The sequence below is a fragment of the Rhododendron vialii genome, chromosome 7a (assembly GCF_030253575.1).
Source record: "Rhododendron vialii isolate Sample 1 chromosome 7a, ASM3025357v1".
NCBI classification, from domain to species: domain Eukaryota; kingdom Viridiplantae; phylum Streptophyta; class Magnoliopsida; order Ericales; family Ericaceae; genus Rhododendron; species Rhododendron vialii.
In genome coordinates, this window is record NC_080563.1 from 36,220,120 (window position 1) to 36,236,319 (window position 16,200).

Sequence of the window (16,200 nt, forward strand, 5' to 3'; positions counted from 1 at the left end):
GTTGTAGATTGGACAAATAGGCTCCCGAGGTGGTTACGAGTAGTGACTCATGTAGACGATGATAAGTAAATGAAAAATGATAAAGTGTTGAAAGTGTAAGTACTGTGTTGAAATGGGTTACCTGCGGGGCCCGGACTTGAGTCATTGTGATGGTAAGGGTAACCTATGGGATCCTGTGTTGAAATAGGTTACCTGCGGGGCCCGGTGTTGTGACACTAACGTATAATATGTCATGAAAAGTTTCTCTTTGAGGAAGGGAATGGGTCACATGAGACGGTTATAGTTAGTGAGACGCTAACGTATGATACGTCATGAGAAGTTTCTCTTTGGGGAAGAGAATGGGTCCCATGAGACGGTTATAGTTAGCGTGGGATAGTGGATATCCGACTCTAATGTACGATACGTCATGGGATGACTCGATCCTTCTGTTATGGTCTTAAGTGAGAACATGCTCGATACATAACTTAGGTGCGCTCACCTAGGACCCTGGTGCAGGATAAACAAGAGGAAATGTGGACCCATGAAACGATTGTAGTTAGTGGATGTGGGAGGAAAGGATCTCACGGAGAGGATCCTTAGATTACATGTAGGATGATGGATAGTAAAGAAAAAGACGATGTGTTATTATTCTGTATCTTCTATGTATTATGAATTATTATATTATTAATCTGCATATTATGGTATTGGGTTTTAAGATTTCTACTTGGTGAATTATCACTCAAGATACGTTTGTATCCTGGCAAATCGTTTGTTTTGGCGTTCAATTTGCCAGAGTGTGCAGGATTTCACAGTGGAGTAGTTGATACAGGTGGGACCCTTGAAACAGAGTCTGAACCAACGTTGCTTGGAATTCGTGTCAAAACTAGAGTCGCTCTGAAGTTGCTTTTGTTAAATAAATGTACATAGATTTTTGTATTATTTTGAAATTGTAATTTTTGCATAAGGATAAATAAGGGCCTAATAGTTTGTAATATTTAGTGTATTTTAGGGTTAATGCTTTCGAAATTTCTTGAAATATCAAGGCGTTACAAGTCATGCAAATCTCCCATTTAAATTGACATTCTCTGATAATCAACCGTACAAATGAAGTTTAAAAAATAAGTAGATGATAACTAAATGAATAAATATTAAACAACCGTGCTTGATTAGTTGCGGATGCAAAAACTCACTGGAAATTAGTTAGTACAAAACAAAATTGAAGAACAATGACAAGATAAATAAATACTTTCAAAAAAAATAAACTACCAATCTTTTCCAAAACAATTATCTCAGAAAGCATCATAATAATCGAAATTGTTACTCACGTAAATCTCAAAGTGTCTTTCTAAGAACCTAATTCGTATTTTTTGGTATTGGCGTCATTCACTTTTATTCTTACCCGTCAATTATTTTGACCTCACAATGGAGAAAACTTTTCCCATGACGCAAAATCGTATGATTTTGGCCGGATCACTTTTGAAGAAAGTAAATCTTACAAGAAAATTTAAAAATAAGTTTCTCACTACTTTCCTGCCAATTGAATACTACAAAAGTTATGAAAAAGTTAATTTTCCTATCATTTCCTGTATTTTCCTGACAGGTGCACAAACAAGAACGTGAGGCCCCCACTTTGGGTCCCACATGAACAATCAGAATTGTTTAATAATTTTAAAATAGTTTTTTAAACGACATTAATTAATTTAGCTGAATAAGTGTAGGTGCTTGATCTAATTTTTTAATTTTTTATTTAGATTGCAATATTAGAAACATAATCTTAAAACACAACTACGAATACAACTGCGTTTAAAACCGTTCGATGCACATGGTTTCACTCACATCGGACGACTCTGAGTACAACTGTGTATCTAAACTTTTTGAATTATTAATGGGAATTGATAATGCCAAAACTCAATTATGGGCAGTTCATTTAGGAGAGTGATTTTGTCACTTTCTTTTTTGTTACTGTCACTCCCTTTTGTGTCTTTATTGATGATTTGTTTTGTAAGAAAAGGAGAATGAAGGGGAGTGACAAAATCAATTACCTTCATTTATAACCAAAACAAAGAATTTTTTCTGTTACGTATCAGTCCATTTTTATTCATAGGCCGGTTCATGGTTGTGGAAGCCAATCATTCGTAGGCCGGTTTACGGTGGTTGTAGACGATCGATACTCGACTGGTTGTTCGGACAAATAAGTCAAAGTGGCTTATTTTTTGTCTTTATTCAAATTTTTTTCGTATCACTTGACTTATTGTCATTTTTTTTTGGGATTATTGCATCCTCACGACAAGAGAAATCTAAAAAGTAAAATTTTTTGACTGAAATTCAATTTTTTTTGAATAAAGATGAAAAAATTGGCTTATTGATTTATTTTCGTCTTTATTCAAAAAAAATTGAATTTCGGTCAAAATTTTTTACTTTTTAGATTACTCTTATCGTGAGGATGCAATAATTCTCAAAAAATTGACAATAAGTAAAGTGATACGAAAAAAAATTAAATAAAAATAAAAAATAAACCACTTTGACTTATTTGTCCAAACACCCGAGATCATCAAAAGTCTTTTAGAAAGAGTCAATTTCCACCACGTATCATTCGGTCCTTCCGATATCATCACGTCTTCTGATATCCTTACCTCAAAACCTTGAGCACATAATACTCTTACCATACGGGCCACCCGAACAACAACATGGCAAACTTCAAATGTACGTATTTAGTATTTACATACTGCCCCACTCCTCATCCCCCAGTCAAAACAACTACGCAATCACTGTGTCTTAAAACCGACTCATCCCCACAGCCACTTTTTTTTCCTTTTTCCCCTTTTAAGGCGCATACCAATAGAGGTGGAAATTTTTGATACAACAAGAATTTGACAGGAAGTTAGCGGGTTAAGATTAGCTATTTTTAACACAGAACACGAATATAACACGATATGATAACACAAAAAGTTAAACAAGTTGGGTTAGAGTTGAGAAAATTTTAAGACGAATACGAGATGACACAACACGAACACGACATGACACACCGCAGGGTGGAAATTTATGAAAGTATATGATAGCACGACACGAACCAGACATGAAGTTAATTAGCGGGTTAAGATTAACTATTTTTGACACAATACGAAAACACAAATATGACAATAATAGGAAAAGCTAAACAGATCTAATTAGATTTGAGAAAATTCTAACACGAACACGAGATAATATGATACAAACACGACTTGACACTATGTCCACCCTATTTACCAACCATTGGCCCCCCATTCCGTTTTAAATTTCTGCCCACAACCTCACCTTCAGTTAGTCCCACTCACTGTCTCACTCTTAACACAAATGAGCAAAAATAGTCTCCACCGTTGCATCCTTCAACTCTTCACCTCCAACCACCACCTCATTTGCGCCGCCCTCCTCGTCACGCTGGCCCTCTATCCGCTGCGCACCGCCGCACAAACTGACTCACCGCCGCCAAACCATATTTCCAACTCCAAGATCATGGCAACTCCAACTATGGCAGTCATAATCGCCTGCTTCATAGCCGCCTCCTTCATCACGGGCTGCCTCTCCATCTTCATGACCCTATACTGCATGGACTTCCGGCAAAGACTCACCCTCGAGTCCCACGGCGTCTCCGCCCCCCACCGCCGTCGCCGCCGCTTCCGCCACCTCATGTCCTGCGGGCTCGACCCGTGGATAATCGACACGTTCCCGACCTTGGTCTACTCCGAAGTCAAAACAGACGGCATCTCCCTAGAATGCGCCGTGTGCTTAAGCGAGTTCGAAAACACGGACACGCTCCGGCTGCTTCCCATCTGCTGCCACGTGTTCCACCACGACTGCATCGACGCGTGGCTGTCCACCCACGTCACGTGCCCCGTCTGCCGTTCCAACCTCGCCCTCGAACCCGACGACGGTTTCACTTTACCGAGTCATGAACCCAAACCAGTTGACTCGGTTGGGGTAGACAATTCGATCGTAGACGTCCGAACTAGTGAACTGAGAAGCACAGTTCGGACGTCTAGAAAGGAGCGAATGAGAATTGGCGGGAAGCTTTGGAGGTGGTACTCGGTGGTACAAGAGGGGGAGAATTGCGAAAGATTTACGCTAAGGCTACCGGAGGAGGTGCGGAGTCGGTTGGTCATGAACTCGTCGAGTTTGAGTAGGACGAGGAGTTGTGTGAATTTTCAAAGGGCGAGGAGTTCGAGGAAGGGGTATAGGAGTGGGAGTGGGGGGATTAGTAAGTTGGGGTTTATGGTGGCGACGCCGCCACAGAAGGTGGTGGTTGTGGGCGGCGGGGAGGAGGTGATTGCGACGCCGAAGGTGGTGTTGAAGTCCGTTAGGGCGCCGTTACATCGGCTGATTTGGGGGAGTGAGAGTTACAAGGAGAGAGTTAACGTTCGAGGAGCGATTGTTTAATCGGCTTATATTAGATGGCGAAGTTTAGGCGGATAAGCTTGTTACTGCTTGTTTTGATTGATTTGTTGGGCGACCTGCTATGGATTAGATAAACCAAAGGCCCTATTCGGTTTGGGTTTTAAAGTCGTCTTCAAAGATTTTGATACTCCGAAACGAACGAGGCCCAAGAGATCCTCACAAGTGCAAAAGTCCATGAGATCCTCAGAAGTGCAAAAGTCCATGCGTAGTGCTAAAGGATGGAAACTTAAAATATTCGAGGTTAGCAATCAATAAAACATTCTTGATTCTACCAATCAAAACGGGTAGCCAATGAGTTAAATTTCATGCGATATTCAAGCAATAATTTTACGAATTTAGTAGAATAATTAAAGACTGTGTCATGAAATTAGCACACGCCTTAAATTATGTCCGAATTTGAATTTTAATGTTTGAACGAGTAATTCAATCTTTACCTTATGGAGTGTCTTCTGCGCTTCCCATAATAATAATTTAGTATTCAGATCCATTAATGATTTTTTATTTTATGTTTTCTTAGTCCAAAATTGATGCCCTCAGTCGTTCTCAAAGCTCTCTAAACAAACATTAAGCTCGTAAGATAAATGGAGGGTAATTAAATAAATTTTGATATTTTATTAAGTTGCGTAAAATTGATTTGTGGTATAATCAATAAGAGATAAGAAATAAATGAGCTAATTCTTCGTACTTATCTGAAGAATCCTTATGTTGCCTAACTACCAATAGATGAGCTACCAGAACAACTACTCCATGTTTTATAAATATAAAGTCAATGAGAGATATGGAATTGTTAATTTCAAGACTTTTGCATCTCATTAGTGATCAGAAGTTTGAATTTTGCCTCCGGCGGTGTGTAGAACGTGTTCTTGCCTTCGTATTTGTTGTGATTATTTTTTTCTTCCTAATGGGGCTAGTATAGTTGGATTGGGTTGATAGTAACTCTATACTTGTGCAGTCCTGCTACACAAACAGCAAATTTGTGCACAGTGCACAAATTTCGTTGTGGGGCCCACCATGGGTTCTACACAAATCATCCAAGCCGTTTATTAAATGTAAAATATTTTTTCAAGGGTCTCCATAAAAAATAAACTCAATCCAATACCTATAGGTGTTTTATTCAACCATCTAACTTTTCATTCAGATTTTTGAATAATGAAAAGTTATATGATTGGATCGAGCACCTACGGCATTTGATGGACAAACAGCCGGGGGGGGGGGGGGGGTGTTGTGTGCGTGTGTGTGTGGGGGCAACGTTTAAATGGATAACGAATAACGGGATATCCGTTAGTTGTCGTTCAACACTGACATCCCACTAGAGAACTATTATTCAGTAGTTCGGGAGCACCGTCATATATTGCTTCGGACTATTTTTTAATCACATATTTATGTGAAAACCTTATACTTATTCCTGAATCCCACGAGGATGTGTTCTCCATCAATCTCAAAATGTTTGTCTGATCTGCAAAACGAGAACTTAAAAATAATTTTGCAATTTATTCAAAAAAAAATCACACTTTTTAAAACAATTTACTAAATATCAATGAGTACTTTTAATCTATGAAAAAAGTTCAAAAATTTTTCATGAAGAAAATGAATTATTTTAAGTCTTCGTTTTGCGGACCAGATAAATATTTTGAGACGAAAGTAGTAGTACTATATTACTTCCCCCACCTCCGGTCAAAACAACTATGTAATCACGAGTCTCAATAGTTACAACCAATTCTGATTACGTATCGTTGGATACACCATATACTATACTATGATTCTAACTATTCCGTGTACATATACTGTTATTCAACCGATTCTGATTACATATCGTTAGATACACCATATACTATACTATGATTCTAACTATTCCGTGTACATATACTGTTATTCATAACCTTCAACAACATAATAAACTTAAAAGTTACGTATGTGTATATGGTACTACGCATCGACTAGTTGGCTGTTACAACTAGGAGTTGGATGACCATCTAGCTCCAAGACAGGAACTCTTATGCCGCCGACTTTTAGAAACTGGTATCACTACAAGAAAAAACACCATTCCCGACTAAACCTTTAGTCGGCAATTGTAGGCATTTTAGTCGGCAAAAATTATTTCCGACTAAAAATTTTGGTCGGCACATTAGTCGATGGAAGAGAGTCGGCAAAGGTCGTTGCCGACTAAAAAATGTTTAGTCGGCTAAAGTATATACCTTTTACCGACTAACACATCCCGACTAAAATACTTAGTCGGTAATTTATATTTAGTCGGCAAAGATTATACTATTTGGAGACTAATTCTTTAGTCGGAGAATGTACATATTTTGCCGACTAACTGTTTAGTCGGGAACTATTTCACTATTCACCGACTAAATGTTTAGTCGGGAAATGTATTTTTATTATCACCGACTAATTGTTTAGTCGGCAAATGTCATCCGAATTTAGTTATTTTGCAGCCCATCTGGCGACCAAAGTTTAGTCGGGAGATTAATTTTCTATTGGCCGACTAATTGTTTAGTCGGCAAATGTCATCTGAATTAAGTTATTTTGGCAGCCCATTTGGCGACCAAAGTTTAGTCGAGAGATTATTTTTCTATTGGCCGACTAATTGTTTAGTCGGCAAATGTCATCCGAATTAAGTTATTTTTGCAGCCCATTTGGCGACCAAAGTTTAGTCGGGAGATATTTTCATACCAATTTATCATTCCAAAATATTCTACAAATTATTTAGTAGGCAAAACAAATCATCATTTGTGGCTGTTGGCAACTAATGTTGGCAACTAAACTGTAATCGGAAAATATTTCATACCAATTTATCATTCCAAAATATTCTACAAATTTTTTCCATATTATTATTCGCTGTAAATTTCAGCCAACAATCATTAATTCCACAAAATTGCCAACCTAATGCAATTAATACAAAATAAAAATTCCAAGAAATAAATACAAACTTTCATAAATAGGTATCCACCAAATAGTTAACAAACAACTTGCATGTATCCAAATTCCTAGAGTGCAAAATAGCAACACATCCACCATAAGAGAATATATATGTATGTATGTATGTGTGTGTATATATATATATATATATATATATATATATATATATATATATATATATATATATATATATATATATATATATATATCCAAGCTCAGAGACAATTTATCCAAACCTCGTGGACGAGTACTTGAACAAACGGATAACCAAAAAAAATCCAAGCACGACCACAACCAAAATCTTCATAGTCAATAACCAACATCCTGCACGATACTCCATTAAAACGCCGTCCCTGTAAAAAACCAAAAAAAAAAGAACAATCTATCATTAGTATTTAGAGTTTTTTATGAAAACATCTCTCAAACTATCACTCATTTTTCTACTTCATTCTTGAACTATCAAAATCACCTATTTCGTCCTCGAACTATCCATATCCCATCCTACTTGGTCCATAACCTAACGCCATCCAATATTTTGGACGGCAAACCCAACAAAAAACTACACTCTCCACCAATGTAAGGCCAGAACTGAAATTCCACCTTCCCAACACAACATATCTGTGATAGATTAACAGCAAGTAATATAAACCATTTACGCTTAAGCAACAAAACAATTACACGAAACTAACATCACCTAGTGAGCCCTGGTTGCAAAATTCATCCTGAAAACATTACAACAAAGACCACGGGAATTCATGCAAACCAGAAAAATTGACTAGTGGAATTGCAACAGAAAAGTGATCATTTAAATGCAAACATTGGAAAGTATGCAATGCCAAGACTATCGAATTGTTAAATTACGCTTAGCTTGGTTTCTGATATCAGTACTTGCAATTATCATGCACGATTGGGCACCTCTAGCCCTTACACCGCAAATTTGTCACGCATTGGCACCTCGACCAAAATCAGAATAGGCACCTCAGGCTTTTACCCAGCGAATCTAGCTCACATACGAGTATATAAAAACTGTACGGAATAAATTTTTTGCGTCTTATTGGCGACACCACGTAGACAACAGTTGTTCGCCATAAGATATCAATGTTACTCCACAGCGTTGCGTAACACATGTATCTGAATTTCTCTACACAAGTCACCACATACATATTATCATGCGACAAAAGCTTCTCCAAATAGGCAAATGCCACATATGCAACGCTACCCAACCATTGCCACTGCAGAAAAAGAACACTACAAAAAAACGACCCCACTATAAGGCAATAAAATTCAACCCATTAAGGCAACAATTCCGCGCCACTAAGGCTATGCCATTAAGGCAACAATATTCATCACAATCCTTCCAAACTAAAATAGCAATGGATACACAAAATACTAAAACTTTTCAGATTAATCGGATGCCTTTTCCCTTATAAAGAGTTCGCAGAAAACTCAACTCAAAACCCTTTTTGTTAGGGCTTCATCAAACTCCAAACAACTCTATCCAAATTTCACCATTAATAGACCATTAGTCTAGCATCAAAATCCTTCCAAACTAAACCCAAGATCAGATTGAGCACATTCAATAACGCAAGAGAATTAAAGTCAATAACATGATCATAGAGGCACCGGATTGGACAAAAGTACTTACCGTCTACTATACTACCATAGTCACAACCGCACATGATAGAAATTCTCAATGGAAAACCACACACACCTCTGATTCATTCAGCTTTGACCTATTCTGTGTTGACCTTAGCTTGTAATTCAATTTTTTTTTTCGCACTTCCACCAATAATCACAACCTTCCCACTAGTCAAATGGTCATTACTCCTACAACCATAACTAGAAGTACCAACTGAATTCTACATCATTCGTAAAAGTTGTTAAACAAACATAAACTAACAAATTAGTTGACATTCACAACCCCGATAGATCGAAACCATAGAATCATACACATCTGTATTCAAACTAAATCCCAAATTTTAAATACACCGACAATGCTCATGCATGAGTTTAGATTACTAAGCTTACACGGGCCAAATCCCCATGAATTCCCTGCAAATATGAATAATATACGCTGCTCCAGATGTAATTCATACAATTAAGTTGTAGTAGATACTTAGTTGATCCAAATCCTTTGTTTTCTTCTTCTTCTTTTTTTTTTTTTTTCAGCTAACACTTGATCCCCTTTTCTTTTCTCTATTCACTAACTCTAGAACTTATCTTTCCATTTTGTCAAAGGAACAAAAAAAAAAGACATCACGACCCTAATCATGCCATAAAAACGATTTAAACTGTAGTCAAATACTTCCTCAGCTTTAAAATTTGCCAAACCAAAATAAAGTACTACGTATCAATGGTTTACCACCACGTACACTCACCACATATAATTCTTCGGCGTGTGATTCTATACTAACCACATAGACTTTGCTTAGTTGAAACCCATTTCCAACTTTAATCCTATCAACTTCTCTTTCGAAATTCAATCTTTGTCATCAAATGAATAAATAAATTAAACAACTCAACCACAATACCAATAAATTTGCACCAAAGCACGATAACTCATTATCACTTACCCACAGGATAGCATTCGGGTATCATTCTTGAATAGTCTACAGAATCATAAAACCTAAGCTCTGATACCAATTTGTAACACCCCAAAACCGAATTCCCTAATCTCAAAAAAATTAAGGTGTTACCATACTCTCATCAAACTAGAATTAATAGCCCAATACTCAACCACTCCCACTCTTAACGAGCGCCCCTATCCTCTTTCCATAATATTCCTATTCCCTTTCCCCCCAAACTGCCCTTTTTCTTTCTCCATTTCCTCCTTAATATATACTATCCTTGTGAGTTGACTCAGGACCGGCTCTGAGATTCTTAGGGCCTAAGTCGGCTCTGAGATTCTTAGGGCCTAAGTCGAACTTATAAAATAGGGGCCCTATGTTTTCTATTAAAAAAAATAACCTCAAAAGGAAAACAAAATCATAAGAATGAAAAAAGATAGCAAGTTGCTTGGGCTGAGAATCGAACCTTGCTTCTGCTGTGTAGCAATACTTAAGACTTAGCACTTCGCCAACTACCTCCTTTGGTTGATGGAAGCACTAATTAAATATATATTACATACATAGGTATACATATTTGGGTCCCCAATTTTTGGCCAAATTTCGGGGGCTTAAGTCCGCCGCCTTGTCCGCCTTAGCTTAGGGCCGGCCCTGAGTTGACTCATCAAATATGACTATAAAGATGACATATGTCCACCCCCTTTGTCTTTTATCTCATTTTGTCTTCTTACCTTTTACCACCACACTTATCTTCTCATCACCCATGCACAGCCATTGCACTTTCACGTGCCCACCCCTCACAAAATTGCCACCTACGGCTTTTCATGCAAAATCATATATTTTTAGACTAAAAAATCTACTAATTACATGAAGCAAATTCCTTAATGCAGGGGTGAAATATTTATGAAAAGTGCAGATATTACAATCCACCAAACACGTCATAACATTCAAATTAGTAAAATATCCGGACAGGGTATCACATAAGATCACAAGTTTTACAAGTTAAATTGAACAGGAAACTAGAGCGACAGCTTAGATAGTACGGGATTTCTACAAATTAGTTATATATATACGTATATATTTGGACTTCAACTGGCCCATATTTCTCTTCAGGACTGAAACTAGACTTGCATAAATCAATCTATCAGCAAAGTCAATCTATCATTTTCTGTGAGCTAAGTAGTAACTATATCTTTTCCTCTTTTGTTTTTGTACTCTCACTCTTTGAATGGTATCCTCTGCTTCAAACTTGATCTTATGTGCATTAGTATAGGAGTCCAAGGGCTTGGCTCAATTATCCACAAAATGAAAAGGGCTCCGCTCATCAACTATATCATTCAGGGACTTTAAGAAATCCTCCTTGAACTTCTAATAAGACATCCTTCTAAATCACATTCTGAAGCTTATAATACACTCCTGAAATCTATCTTCATTAACAGTTGCCCCTCACATTTTGGCGATATGCATTATTTTTAAGAAAAGAATCATTATCATTAATAGACAGGTGGTGATACTCCTTAAATCGATCTTGGATAACAGCTGCCCCTCACACTTTGGCAGACCTAATAGGACAGTTGATCATCCACCTGTAACGCAGCTCTTGATTTGTAATCCTAATGAGGCATCACCGTCTAAATGCCGCAAAAGTTGCACTCTAACGACGCCATACTTGGCGTTAAGTTTTGGGAACTTTCCACACTCCACAGAGAGGTTTTTCTTTCGGGAGTACGAAATTACAACATTAGTAATGAAGTATTGAAAGCAACCTCAAAAAAATTAAAAAAAAATTGCAATTCCAGATTTCCTAGTTAGCATCAAAGTCAATTGTAAAAGTGATATTCTCAAATTACTTACCATATATTTGAGCCACCATCACCCAGCTCCCATGTTGCCTCGCCCACCATTTTGCATTTGGCTCATAAAGCTTTTGAATACCTCCATCTCTTTTAGAAGTATAGACCGCTCCTCATCTTGTCGTCTTTGTGTCTCCTCCCACCGCCTTTTATCCTCCTCATACTTGTCCTCACGTTGTCTTTGTTCCTCCTCGTGTCGTCTTTGTTCCTCCTCCCTTCGCGTCTTCTCCTCTTCCCTCTCTCTTCTTTGCTCTTCACGAATTAAATCCAACTCACATTGAAGTTTTTGCAGCTGGTCCTGGCGTGCTGACTGTGAGTTGGATTTGGAAAGATAGGTAGATGGCTTTGGCCCATTCCCTAATCCTCGTATGTAGTTCTTTGTCTTCGACTCCCCGAGGCACTTTATTGAAAGTTCTTCAGCTGATAGTGGAGTGCCAGACAGAGCTGCCTCGTCACGTGTTGCCACCATCATCTCCTATCATTTCGAAAGAAAGAAAACAAACAACAAAGACATAATGAAATGGACTAATTAAAAAACAGACAACAAAAGTAAATGATTGAACATTAAATGCATATACATGTTTGTCTTTGCATATTGAATTGATCCATTCGTTTGTATCTCTCAATCTATGTGATGCCTCAAACAAATCACATATATCGAGCTTCTTTCATCCCTCATTACCGCTCCCCTCATTACTGTTTGGCTCATTGTCGTTTCCAGTAGCATCATTTCCCTCATTGGCAATTCTTTGCTCTTCACGATCAGCCTAGCATATTCAAATAACCATAGCATATTAACAATCCAACAAATAGCACCGGCAGAAACCATAACAGAATAGGCACAACCCATCATCAATAGCAGCACTACAAACAAAAGTAAGTACAGCACTATGAGCCATAATGTCTCACCGCAAAAGTCAACACGGCAGCAAAGGATCGAGAGCCCGTAGTATGACCATACGGTACAGCCTCCCTATTTAATTTGCCAGCTTTTTTGCGGGCCTGAAAAAATCATTTGTTAGATATTAAGTTAGAGTTGGAAATGTAACTACAATAAGTATTCAATTAACCTCTCGATTTGGATCCTTGAATACATGATCGATCATGTACTTCCAGTCATCTTTGGGCATCGCTTGAAAAGGATGTTGATACGCGTCTAAGCCAGCATCCAATGTCTTTGTATAGAAATTGTTCATTCTCCATTTCCAATCTTTGTAGATTAGATTTGCCTTTTCATGAAAAATTTGCTCTACTAACTCTGTGCCCTCAACGTCATTTTGGGTGACTTTAAATTTGTCCTACAAACATATATGAGAGAATTCAGTAACAGAATGCAATCTGCAGTCGTTATATTATGAGGGTGTTATGCTAGTAACCATTCAAATTAGACATCTTACCCGGACAGCTTGTAGGATGTTACGTTTGATCCCATCATCAACATTTAACCACGAGGAGTAAAATCCCTGAATAGGACATATCCACCTAATTTGTGTCCCTAGTTCACTCGCCACTTTGGTTGCATTTATTCCACAAAATGCTCTCATTTTCGGCGTCACATAAGCTGAGATCCTCTCCCCTTTATTCTCAGCAATTATCCTTCGAATTCTTTTTCCACGTGTTGGCCCTCGCACACGCCGCCGCTTTGCTGAAGGTGCACCTGTAAACTAACAGAATATAAGCCAAGTGGTACAATGATCTAAGCCAAGGGCTAAAAGAAAAATGGACGGATTGGACCATAACAAACACCACATGTAATGAATGCATCTAATAGATGGGAGGGAAACACATGCAAAAGAGGGTGATTGGCAATAACTGAACTGGACAGCAGCAGCAGTAAGCATTACAAAAGTGACATGGAAGTAACGGACAAAACTGTATAGTTGCTGGACAGAACAGCAGCATCCAAAGCAGGATTCAAAGCAACAAAATACCAAAGCTGGACAGAAAATGCAGACAAGGAGATACAGACAAAACAGAATAGGAACCGATAATTACAAGGAGATACAGACAGTCAAGTTCACAAATGAAAGTGTCCATAACCCATGCAATTTTTCCAATAACTTCTCAACCAATAACATGTGCATTCCAACCAAAAAATAATCTAAGCATTCCAACAAACAAAATAATCTGGGCATTCCATAACTTGGGCATATATTTTCCAACATAATTGACACCCACAAGTAGTACATGTTACAGTTCAAACACCCACAGAAGAACAGAATAAAAACTGAATACAATGATAAAGGATTGGCAACTTCTAGAATTTCCTCTGTTAGGAGTAGAACCAGAGAACCTTTAACTTAAGCATGGCTGGTATTCTCCCCAGTGTAGGATCAGTGGATTGCAAATCCTAGATACTGATTAGTGGCAGCAACCAAAAGAGAATTTCCTTCCGCGTAGGGCTTCTTTTTATGTAATGGCATTTTTGTAATTACTTGGTCTTTCCTTCCGCATTTCTTCTATCCCGGACCAAACAATCCTAACCCCCCCCCCCCCCCCCCCCCCCCCATGGGACTATATTATACCCCCCGTATAAGGATAAATATAATCCCGGTATTAGCAATCCCACACGCTGGAGCGGGAACCAAACGAAGGAAAATGTGGGATTACATGTGTTTAGTCCTATCCCAGGCACCTAATCCATGAATCAAACGAGGCCCAAATGAATACGCTAACCATAACTAACACTACTGGACTACACAAATGTACTGACCAAAAGCAGACAAATGCCCATCAGTAATACACTTGAAAACAATAGAAGTGAACCATAATGCAACTAGCAGAAACAGTAGCAGTAGCAGATGCAGAATAGCAACAACAACAAGTTAATTAGCTCCACAATGCAACTAGCTGGACATGAAGCATAACCTGGACAGAACCATGTGTACTAGTAGAAGTAAGAATGTACAAGTACACCTCAGGTATGATCAAGTAAGAATGTTTACGTACAAGTACAAGTTCAAGTTCAACAAGAAGAATGCTGTCCGTAGCACTATATCCTCACTTTACAATATCCTCACTTTGAAATAAAAGCATTTTAATATCCATATTTGAAGAGACTCTTAAGTCAAAAACGCTGTGATTTTGTTACAATCAAAACTACATGTTAAAAGGCAATGGACGTGCCACCACAGAAAAATAGCTTCCCATATTCTCCTAGCCACGTTGCATAGGATAAGGATATGGTCAGGTGATTCTCCCATTGCATTACATAGAGAAAAGACATCACGAGTACCAACTAAGGAAGTCAAGCATCGGAAAGGTTTACAGCATTAGACTTCTTCTTTTTTGGTAAATAAGATTTTATTACTAAAAAGAAACAAGAATACAAGAGAAGCAAAGGGGCATTCGCTCCGAATACAATGAAACAGAATAGATCCAATACTAAGCCAAGCATTGCAAATCAAAGCAAAATTTTCCAGGCCCTACACAAATCCCGATTAAAATTGCTTCCTTCTATTTTCCTCCAAGAGCAAACTCTATCCCTAACATCCTTAACAATCTGCTCTATAGTACATTCAAGATTGGGATGCTTATTACCAAAAATACTCTCATTTCTTGCCTTCCATATGTATAGAACAGAGCCAACAGAACCTGCCATGGCTAATTTGTAAAAAGCTGGGGAAAACCATTTCTCATCAGGTGATGGATTGCCCAATATATCAGTCAAATACACTTTGCACACGACCTTTTTATTCTTTGCTCTCCTAATAGCTGGTCCTTCCAAATTGTTTCAAATGCTCTTATGGAGTTTCACAACCACTCAGATTTATGGCATCTTTTGGAATCACTCCTAATGTTGAAGTACAGGTCAGAGAGAGAGAGAGAGATACAAGTGCATTTACCTGAAGCGCTACCATGAGTAGAAGGAGATGCAACAGTCAAAGGAGTAGGTGTCAGAATCTCTGAAGCGGGTGTTGTAGTTGCTGTTTCAACTCGTGCTGCTGTAGTGTTATGCAATGTGCCAGTTGAGTTGGAGGATGCACTGCTCTTTTTTGATCCAGGAGGCATGATGCAATCTGTCAAATTTTGAAACACTCCATTTACATACAAGCATATCAAAGATGTGAATTATAATGAGAGATATGTAGGACAAACAATGTGCAAATTACAAGGTATGTAGCATATGATAAACAATCAATAACCATATTGCTCAAGAACTCTATCATATGTAAGCAAACACTACTTGAATTCAGCATTAGAATTCTCAACTTCAACGCAGCGCGACTAGCTAACCACAAAAGATAGTAGCCACCAACACAAACCTACATCTGATCTTCCAAGGGACATCCCCCCAAGGCTAGGAAATGAACAACATCAATTGAAGTGGACAAATCAATGGGCCACATACAACAGCAAAGTAGCTCAAACTAATTTCAACAGTTAATCTTAGGTACAAGTAGGGACCACCAATTTTCTTGGTACATTAAGCTTCTATGTCAAAATCATCA

General features: G+C 38.1%; 2 protein-coding genes across 2 annotated transcripts in view; one reads left to right on the plus strand and one right to left on the minus strand.

Annotated features, from left to right (window-relative positions):
- The first annotated feature begins 3,243 nt into the window (after positions 1–3,243).
- Positions 3,244–4,536, plus strand: LOC131333444 (RING-H2 finger protein ATL38-like). The gene has a single exon (XM_058367973.1). It carries the CDS (start codon positions 3,313–3,315, stop codon positions 4,390–4,392), a length of 1,080 nt encoding a protein of 359 aa, XP_058223956.1. The 5' UTR covers positions 3,244–3,312; the 3' UTR covers positions 4,393–4,536.
- Positions 4,537–7,536: 3,000 nt separating this feature from the next.
- The window catches only part of LOC131333875 (uncharacterized), a 38,946-nt gene continuing 30,282 nt past the window's right edge, over positions 7,537–16,200 (minus strand). The window contains exons 5-11 of the mRNA XM_058368675.1: positions 15,595–15,768; positions 13,147–13,406; positions 12,820–13,047; positions 12,659–12,751; positions 12,328–12,516; positions 11,751–12,224; positions 7,537–7,685 (exon numbers count right to left, since the gene is read on the minus strand). Coding sequence (XP_058224658.1) covers positions 12,418–12,516; positions 12,659–12,751; positions 12,820–13,047; positions 13,147–13,406; positions 15,595–15,768 — 854 coding nt within the window. The 3' untranslated portion in view covers positions 7,537–7,685; positions 11,751–12,224; positions 12,328–12,417. The remainder of the gene's footprint in view (positions 7,686–11,750; positions 12,225–12,327; positions 12,517–12,658; positions 12,752–12,819; positions 13,048–13,146; positions 13,407–15,594; positions 15,769–16,200) is intronic.

Excerpts from the sequence above, each read along its gene's own strand:
- LOC131333444 (XM_058367973.1), top strand. The coding sequence starts at position 3,313 with ATGAGCAAAAATAGTCTCCACCGTTGCATCCTTCAACTCTTCACCTCC.